The sequence below is a fragment of the Oncorhynchus clarkii genome, unplaced genomic scaffold (genome assembly GCF_045791955.1).
Source record: "Oncorhynchus clarkii lewisi isolate Uvic-CL-2024 unplaced genomic scaffold, UVic_Ocla_1.0 unplaced_contig_5057_pilon_pilon, whole genome shotgun sequence".
In the NCBI taxonomy this organism is placed as follows: Eukaryota; Metazoa; Chordata; class Actinopteri; order Salmoniformes; family Salmonidae; genus Oncorhynchus; species Oncorhynchus clarkii.
The window spans coordinates 1-10,256 of record NW_027260863.1 but is presented as its reverse complement, the minus strand read 5'-3'; the positions used below and the strand labels follow the sequence as shown (position 1 = coordinate 10,256).

General features: G+C 44.8%; 1 protein-coding gene across 1 annotated transcript; it reads right to left on the bottom strand.

Annotated features, from left to right (window-relative positions):
* Positions 1-228: 228 nt before the first annotated feature.
* On the bottom strand, positions 229-7,516 carry LOC139401961 (beta-1,3-N-acetylglucosaminyltransferase manic fringe-like; the record flags this gene model as incomplete). Its single annotated transcript, XM_071145986.1, is given in 7 exon segments — positions 229-353; positions 708-793; positions 993-1,158; positions 1,443-1,528; positions 6,431-6,584; positions 7,181-7,283; positions 7,471-7,516. Coding segments are annotated over 7 exon segments (693 nt in total), but the record flags the coding sequence as incomplete, so codon positions are not given.
* Between the last annotated feature and the right edge of the window lie 2,740 nt (positions 7,517-10,256).

The following is a 10,256-nucleotide window of genomic DNA, read 5'->3' as shown; positions in this document are numbered from 1 at the left end:
TAGTGCTTGTCGTCCCTGTTATTTCCATGTAAAACCAGGGCTGTGTCCCAATTATCTCTCCTTGCTCCCAAAGTTTGTACACTGATTTCAAGGTTAATGACCGGGGTAAGACACAAGGGTGAAACCCCCACTAGCCCATACCTCGACCAACCCATCACTTTTAGATTTGTTGGAAGTAGTAAACGAGTGTACACTTCAGGAGAAAAGAGAGATTATTGAGACACACCCAGAGAATCCAGGAAGTGCTGACACCATTTGGGAAAGTCTCAGGAGGCACAGGTGCTGCTGGGAGTTGGAGTCTTCAAGGGCACCAGCTGGTCAGTGGATAGAGTAGACAGTGGACCGTCTTAAACCTGTAAAGAATGACAGAACATTCAATATGACGAAATTTGTCATTATTAAACGTACAGAAATACAGTGAATGAACATTGAATCGACAAGTGAGATGATTGTTCTTTTTACAGCATCTGTAAAGGACACATAGCGGATACATGACAAGCCTTACCAGGACCCTGGACAGCGTCTACCCCCGAACCATGAGGCTGCTAAACCAGACTGGCTATCCGGACTACCTGCATTGACCCTTTTGTAAATTCCGTAATCCACCAACCAGGATTTGTGGAAAGGGATTTCTGGGAACGTTACTGGCATATTGCAACCCTGGCTTCTGTCAAGGTTTCTTGGCCTGAGGACAGGTTGGTACTGACCTGGAGGGATCATCCTCCTTGGAGAAGAGTCTATTCAGCTCCACACTGTTCATCTTGTTCTCAAACAGCCCATAACTAAGAGTCACCTAGAGAGAACACACACCATACAACTTAGAGGAGAGAAAACACATTACATGAGGCAGAAATGATTTATGTGTGTGTGTGTGTGTGTGTGTGTGTGTGTGTGTGTGTGTGTGTGTGTGTGTGTGTGTGTGTGTGTGTGTGTGTGTGTGTGTGTGTGTGTGTGTGTGTGTGTGTGTGTGTGTGTGTGTGTGTGTGTCTGACCTGTAGAGGTATATTGCTAGGCGTTAGCAGTAGCAGGTTCTCCAGGTGAGAGTGGAACATTGAACTGTGGACCATGGATATCCCCAGTCTTCTCTCTACGATGAAGCCTACTGTACAGTCATCTGGCAGACGGATCACTGCTGACGTCTGCTCAAACCTGAGACCACTAGACACACAGGTAGACACACACACACAGTCAGATATAGATACACCCACAATGACTCAAACCTAGACCGGACTGTCACACATAGAGTCACATAAAGACAAGCATATACACAGACTGTATGTCCAATGACCCAACACACACTGTCACATACATTCATATATATAATGTACACTCTCTGACTCTCCATCTTTCACACAGACAAACCCCTACACACACACACCTGTTCTCATGGACTAGAGTTCCCTCTTGACCCAAACACACAGACACACACACACACTCCTCACCTAGCCCATGGAGCCATCTTCTCAGCTAGTCTGCGACTCAGACAGAAGCCTGCTCCTCCCGTGGCAAACCAGAACTGCACTTCTTTCTAGAAAGAAAAACACACACAGTCAATCACCAAGCAGAACGGCACCTCTTTCTAGAAGAACACACAGTCAATCACCAAGCAGAACGGCACCTCTTTCTAGAAGAACACACAGTCAATCACCAAGCAGAACGGCACCTCTTTCTAGAAACACACACAGTCAATCACCAAGCAGAACAGCACCTCTTTCTAGAAACACACACAGTTAATCACCAAGCAGAACGGCACCTCTTTCTAGAAACACACACAGTCAATCACCAAGCAGAACGGCACCTCTTTCTAGAAACACACACAGTCAATCACCAAGCAGAACGGCACCTCTTTCTAGAAGAACACACAGTCAATCACCAAGCAGAACGGCACCTCTTTCTAGAAACACACACAGTTAATCACCAAGCAGAACGGCACCTCTTTCTAGAAACACACACAGTTAATCACCAAGCAGAACGGCACCTCTTTCTAGAAGAACACACACAGTTAATCACCAAGCAGAACGGCACCTCTTTCTAGAAACACACACAGTCAATCACCAAGCAGAACGGCACCTCTTTCTAGAAACACACACAGTTAATCACCAAGCAGAACGGCACCTCTCTTTGGAACAGTTAGCTTCAACACAAGACATGAACAGAGCCCAGACTTCCACCTTCCAGACAGAATGAACCATGTAGAGGTTGATGTGCTAGAACAGGTAGAGGAAACTCCCTCCATCCATCAACGATGATACAACTCTCTCTGTGTCCTCAGTTTCCCTCAAAACGATGATACAACTCTCTCTGTGTCCTCAGTTTCCCTCAAAACGATGACACAACTCTCTCTGTGTCCTCAGTTTCCCTCAAAACGATGATACAACTCTCTCTGTGTTCTCAGTTTCCCTCAAAACGATGATACAACTCTCTCTGTGTCCTCAGTTTCCCTCAAAACGATGATACAACTCTCTCTGTGTCCTCAGTTTCCCTCAAAACGATGATACAACTCTCTCTGTGTCCTCAGTTTCCCTCAAAACGATGACACAACTCTCTCTGTGTCCTCAGTTTCCCTCAAAACGATGACACAACTCTCTCTGTGTCCTCAGTTTCCCTCAAAACGATGATACAACTCTCTCTGTGTCCTCAGTTTCCCTCAAAACGATGATACAACTCTCTCTGTGTTCTCAGTTTCCCTCAAAACGATGATACAACTCTCTCTGTGTCCTCAGTTTCCCTCAAAACGATGATACAACTCTCTCTGTGTCCTCAGTTTCCCTCAAAACGATGATACAACTCTCTCTGTGTCCTCAGTTTCCCTCAAAACGATGATACAACTCTCTCTGTGTCCTCAGTTTCCCTCAAAACGATGATACAACTCTCTCTGTGTCCTCAGTTTCCCTCAAACTCAGCATATTCTGTGATGTACTTACAACGAGAGACTTTTTCAGTTCTCTTTGACTCACTTTGCTATGAGTCTGGCATATGCTACTTTTAAGCATTTATAAAAGTGACATATTTTGTATGCTATTTGTCTTGTAAGTGATTAGCAAGGAGATCGTGTATGTTTATATTTGTGTAGCATTTGTAAAGCGGACAATATATCTGTTATTTGTCTGGTATTTGTCATGAAAATCAGATGGTGGGAGTTGTTGTGTATCTCATCGGCGAGGCTGTAGTGGAGCAGGTTGAGAGATTCAAGTTCCTTGGTGTCCACATCACCAACAAACTAACATGGTTCTAGCACACCAGAAGAGGGCACGACAAAACCTATTCCCCCTCAGGAGACCGAAAAGATTTGGCAGATCCTCAAAAGGTTCTACAGCTGCACCATCGAGAGCACCCTGGCTGGTTGCATCACTGCCGATCTCCGAGCAGTTGCCGTACGATCCAGTACATCACCAGGGCCAACCTTCCTGCCACCCAGGACCTCTATACCAGGCGGTGTCAGAGGAAGGCCCTAAAAATTGTCAAAGACTCCAGCCACCCCAGTCATAGACTGTTCTCTCTGCTACCGCACGGCAAGTGGTACCGGAGCGCCAAGTCTAGGTCCAAGAGGCTTCTAAACAGCTTCTACCCCCAAACCATAAGACTCCTGAACATCTAATCAAATGGCTACTAAGACTATGTGCAATTCCCCCCCCCCCCCCCCCCCCTTTTGCTCTGCTGCTACTCTCTGTTATTACCTATGCATAGCCACTTCAATAACTCCATCTACATATTCATATTACCTCAATTACCTCGACTAACCGGTGCCCCCGCACATTGACCCTGTGCCAGTACCCCCTGTATATAGCCTCGCTACTGCTATTTTAATGCTGCTCTAATTATTTGTTACTTTTCTCTCTTTCTGTTTGTAGGTATTTTTCTTAAAACTGCATTGTTGGTTAGGGGCTTGTAAGTAAGCATTTCACTGAAAGGTCTACTACACCTGTTGTATTCAGCATTTCACTGAAAGGTCTACTACACCTGTTGTATTCAGCATTTCACTGAAAGGTCTACTACACCTGTTGTATTCAGCATTTCACTGAAAGGTCTACTACACCTGTTGTATTCAGCATTTCACTGAAAGGTCTACTACACCTGTTGTATTCAGCATTTCACAGTAAGGTCTACTACACCTGTTGTATTCAGCATTTCACTGAAAGGTCTACTACACCTGTTGTATTCAGCATTTCACAGTAAGGTCTATCTACTACACCTGTTGTATTCAGCATTTCACAGTAAGGTCTACTACACCTGTTGTATTCAGCATTTCACTGAAAGGTCTACTACACCTGTTGTATTCAGCATTTCACTGAAAGGTCTACTACACCTGTTGTATTCAGCATTTCACTGAAAGGTCTACTACACCTATTGTATTCAGCATTTCACTGAAAGGTCTACTACACCTGTTGTATTCAGCATTTCACTGAAAGGTCTACTACACCTGTTGTATTCGGAGCATATGACTAATAACATTTGATTTGTGTATGTGTATCATCATTCTCCCAAGGTCCTCTCCTCCTCCCTCTCTGGAGTCCCCCTCACCTCCCCTCCTCTCATCCTCATCTCCTTCGACCTTGTGTTCCCTTTCTCTAGGGAGTCTGAAGCCTGTCCTACTGTCAACGCTAAATCTACTCTCTAACCAGGAAGGAGGAGGAGGAGGAGGAGGATGAGAAGAGAGAGAGAGAGAGAGAGAGAGAGAGAGAGAGAGAGAGAGAGAGAGAGAGAGAGACTCTCAGGAACCAAGATACACTTGGGCTCAATACAGTCATTCATTCTACTGTAAATGATACACACACTTACTCACACACATACAAGGCACACGTGTATCTAGTGTGAGCATGTCTGCTTCTAAACCAATCGAATCGACCGATCCTGCTGGTTGACAGCCTATCCCCTGGGGTGTCTTTGACACGTCCACTTGATGACATGGTTCTTAGATCAATAACCAATAACGTGCCAATCACCAATCAACCCTCTGGTTAGAAAAACACTCCACAGTGACTAAAACCCCATGAATGGATGGATCTACAATCATCCCTTCGTCCTTCCATCCTTCCATTCCTGATGAGAAGTGAATTGAAAGAGGAGAGATGTGGAATGACTTGAATAATTTATAGTGCTTGGCCAACTCTGTTTGAGGTTGAGAATTCCCATGGCAACCATCTTGGCATCAAACGGTCAAATATATCAGTGACCCCCTCAGGAAGGGAGACATAAAGACATATTCCAATGGCCACACTAACATACTACTTAAAGAGATTCTCCGGTACTTTTCAGCCAGTAGTTCTGAAAGTAGTGTCCATAAGCCAAAAGGGGTCCCCTGAAAATGTGCGAACTACGGCTCATATGTGCAGATATGGTCTCCCTCTCGCTCTGCTGGGTGTGCATCTTGCTAGCTGCCACTCAAATGGCGAGGGGCTGAAGCTCATTGGCTGGAACACGAAATACTAGAGGGCTGGCCCACGTGGGTTAGGGTTGTGTTTAGTGAAATGTTTAAAACTAGGGGATTTTGTGACTAATTGACGTAAGACAGTCATTTTGGTCATACATTGTGCATGTATGAACTACACATTGACACATCCAGCCCAAAGTGGGAGGTTTAGAGACTACTTAGTAGTGGGAGGTTTAGAGACTACTTAGTAGTGGGAGGTTTAGAGACTACTTAGTAGTGGGAGGTTTAGAGACTACTTAGTAGTGGGAGGTTTAGAGACTACTTAGTAGTGGGAGGTTTAGAGACTACTTAGTAGTGGGAGGTTTAGAGACTACTTAGTAGTGGGAGGTTTAGAGACTACTTAGTAGTGGGAGGTTTAGAGACTACTTAGTAGTGGGAGGTTTAGAGACTACTTAGTAGTGGGAGGTTTAGAGACTACTTAGTAGTGGGAGGTTTAGAGACTACTTAGTAGTGGGAGGTTTAGACACTACTTAGTAGTGGGAGGTTTAGAGACTACTTAGTAGTGGGAGGTTTAGAGACTACTTAGTAGTGGGAGGTTTAGAGACTACTTAGTAGTGGGAGGTTTAGAGACTACTTAGTAGTGGGAGGTTTAGAGACTACTTAGTAGTGGGAGGTTTAGAGACTACTTAGTAGTGGGAGGTTTAGAGACTACTTAGTAGTGGGAGGTTTAGAGACTACTTAGTAGTGGGAGGTTTAGAGACTACTTAGTAGTGGGAGGTTTAGAGACTACTTAGTAGTGGGAGGTTTAGAGACTACTTAGTAGTGGGAGGTTTAGACACTACTTAGTAGTGGGAGGTTTAGAGACTACTTAGTAGTGGGAGGTTTAGAGACTACTTAGTAGTGGGAGGTTTAGAGACTACTTAGTAGTGGGAGGTTTAGAGACTACTTAGTAGGCCCCAAAGTTCTCAAACGTATCTTTAACATACCACTAGAACAAAGCATTGTATTGGTCATTGGAATATAGCTTTCGGCTCTATGCAGTGCATGGTGGGAGCGTACTGTCTTGTTGCCCTCCAGTAGTTCATGGGCCTTGATGGGGTGGTCGAGGCTGGGCTTGCCCACGTAGACATCACCGTCTTGGGGGAAGGCTGAGAGCAGGGAGAGAAGAGCTCCAGGATTCACGTAGTTATCATCGTCAACATGACACAGCCACCTGGAAGGAGAGGGGACAACACAGGAATCGGTTCCAAGCTGAAGTAAACGGTTGATCCCTCTCCTCTGTTCTAATTACAACCAAGGCTTGATTCCAAACTAAACACTGGGACCTTGTCTCTTCCCTTTCTTCTATCAGGCTTGAAGTCAAACCCTACAGTTTCATACAAAATGTTCATAAAAATGTCTGGGACTTTACAACTTCTACTTTTTAACGCGATCTCTATGTCCTGTAAAGTGATAGTCTCTCTTTGTCCTGTAAAGTGATCGTCTCTCTATGTCCTGTAAAGTGATAGTCTCTCTGTGTTCGGTAAAGTGATAGTCTCTCTATGTCCTGTAAATTGATAGTCTCTCTATGTCCTGTAAAGTGATAGTATATATATGTCCTGTAAAGTGATAGTCTATCTGTGCCCTGTAAATTGATAGTCTCTCTATGTCCTGTAAAGTGATAGTATATCTATGTCCTGTAAAGTGATAGTCTATCTATGTCCTGTAAAGTGATAGTCTATCTATGTCCTGTAAAGTGATAGACTATCTGTGCCCTGTAAAGTGATAGTCTATGTGTTTCTCTCTGTCTAGGTTGGGCTGGTCACTCACTTCTTATCGGAGGCCATGAAGTGGTCATATTCAGCAGACATCTTACAGGACAGAGCCTGGTGACTGTGGTCCGACGGACAATCTGTCACAATCACATTGTAACCTGTATGTAAAATAGAATTTCAGTCAGAGCACCTATCAATGTGTTCATTTTACAACACTCTGACATGAGACTTAAATGAGATTAAAACTGGAACTGTTGTCTAATAAACAACTATCGCTATTCATCATTACAACTGTTAATACAACAAGTCTCTCCTTGCTTGTGATTGGTGGAGCTGAAGACCTACCTCTGGAGGTGATGTCTTCATCCTCCGTGTCTGTAAAGATGAACGTCTGGAGAAGGAGGAGAGAGAGCGATATAACACACACACACACACACACACACACACATACACACACAACCCACACACACACATACACCCCCTCACACAGACAGACCCCCCACACGGACACACACACGTAGCGAAATAATGGAGGACAGATTACTACTGACAGAAACAGGCTGCACCATTAGCTAGAGGGAAGACATGCACACACACACAGTCACAGACCCACTTGAACCTTTGACCCTCGCTGCCATTACATTGAAGACAGTGTGCCACAGCAACACTACCCTCCCATTGGGAGATGACAAAGCCTTGACTTCTGCTCCCAACACTTCCTCTGTAGATTCAGAAAGCTAGTTCTCTCTCTCTCTCTCTCTCTCTCTCTCACCAACAGACTCAGTGATCTAAACGGCATGCTATCTATTTCTATTTCCCTACAGTAGTACAGCACTGTGTAGCTGGTCCACCACTGACCTCTGTTGGTCACAACTAGCAACAACAGCAACCACTGAAACTACAGATACGCTATGTATAGAAAAGTATGTGGACACCCCTTCAAATTTGTGGATTCGGCTATTTCAGTCTGACAGTCCGACGAAATAATCTGTGTTTGGGGGATGCCAGAAGAACGCTACCTGCCCCAATAGTGCCAACTGTAAAGTTTGTTGGAGGAGGAATAATGGTCTGGGGCTGTTTTTCATGGTTCGGGCTAGGACCCATAGTTCCAGTGAAGGGAAATCTTAACACTACAGCATACAATGACATTCTAGACAATTCTATGCTTCCAACATTGTGGCAACAGTTTGGGGAAGGCCCTTTCCTGTTTCAGCATGACAATGTCCCCGTGCACAAAATGAGGTAAATACATAAATGGTTTGTTGAGATCGGTGTGGAAGAACTTGACTGGCCTGCACAGATCCCTGACCTCAACCCCATCGAACACCTTTGAAATGAATTGGAACGCCGACTGGGAGCCAGGCCTAATCGTTCAACATCAGTGCCCAACCTCACTAAAGTTCTTGTGGCTGAAAGCCTTCCCAGAAGAGTGGAGGCTGTTATAGCAGCAAAGGGGAGACTAACTCCATATTAATGCCCATGATTTTGTAATAAGTTGTTCAATGAGCAGGTGTCCACATACTTTTGGTCATGTAGTGTAGAAGAGCCCTATCAGTGGGCTCCCACTCTAATATCATCCATAGTGTATGACTGCCAATGGAAGCACACACACACACAGTCTCTCTCACACACACACACACACACACACACATGCACACTGATATGGACAGTGACTGACTGCTGATCCAATCTTCCATAGGAAGTGATGGGGGTGGAGTACAGGGAGTGAAAGGGGGACCGAGGGAAGATAGGAGAGGGAGAGGGTGGAGATGGGTGAGAGGGAAAAAGTGTTGTTCCCTCAGTGTCTGGTACTCTTTCATCTGAGAGAGAAGAGATAGCAAGACGAGGATGTGTGTCTGTTTCAACTCTCTCCTAAGCATTATCAAACCATTACAGTAAAGCTATAAAACTCCTCCTGAGGTGACAGGACCGTCCCAAATGGCACCCTATTCTGAATATAGTGCACTATGTAGAGAATAGGATGGCATTTGGGGCGTGGCCTAGAGCCGCCTCTGGGGGGATAAAACAGTGTTTTATGGGGTGTAATTCACCACGGGGTGTAATATAATAGAGCAGCCTCTGGGGGGATAAAACAGTGTTTTACGGGGTGTAATTCACCACGGTGTGTAATATAATAGAGCAGCCTCTGGGGGGATAAAACAGTGTTTTACGGGGTGTAATTCACCACGGTGTGTAATATAATAGAGCAGCCTCTGGGGGGATAAAACAGTGTTTTACGGGGTGTAATTCACCACGGTGTGTAATATAATAGAGCAGCCTCTGGGGGATAAAACAGTGTTTTATGGGGTGTAATTCACCACGGTGTGTAATATAATAGAGCAGCCTCTGGGGGGATAAAACAGTGTTTTACGGGGTGTAATTCACCACGGTGTGTAATATAATAGAGCAGCCTCTGGGGGGATAAAACAGTGTTTTACGGGGTGTAATTCACCACGGTGTGTAATATAATAGAGCAGCCTCTGGGGGATAAAACAGTGTTTTATGGGGTGTAATTCACCACGGTGTGTAATATAATAGAGCAGCCTCTGGGGGGATAAAACAGTGTTTTATTGGGTGTAATATAATAGAGCAGCCTCTGGGTGTATAAAACAGTGTTTTATGGGGTGTAATTCACCACGGTGTGTAATATAATAGAGCAGCCTCTGGGGGGATAAAACAGTGTTTTATTGGGTGTAATATAATAGAGCAGCCTCTGGGGGGATAAAACAGTGTTTTATGGGGTGTAATTCACCACGGTGTGTAATATAATAGAGCAGCCTCTGGGGGGATAAAACCGTGTTTTATGGGGTGTAATTCACCACGGTGTGTAATATAATAGAGCAGCCTATGGGGGGATAAAACCGTGTTTTATGGGGTGTAATTCACCACGGTGTGTAATATAATAGAGCAGCCTCTGGGGGGATAAAACCGTGTTTTATGGGGTGTAATTCACCACGGTGTGTAATATAATAGAGCAGCCTCTGGGGGGATAAAACAGTGTTTTACGGGGTGTAATTCACCACGGTGTGTAATATAATAGAGCAGCCTCTGGGGGGATAAAACAGTGTTTTACGGGGTGTAATTCACCACGGTGTGTAATATAATAGAGCAGCCTCTGGGGGGATAAAACA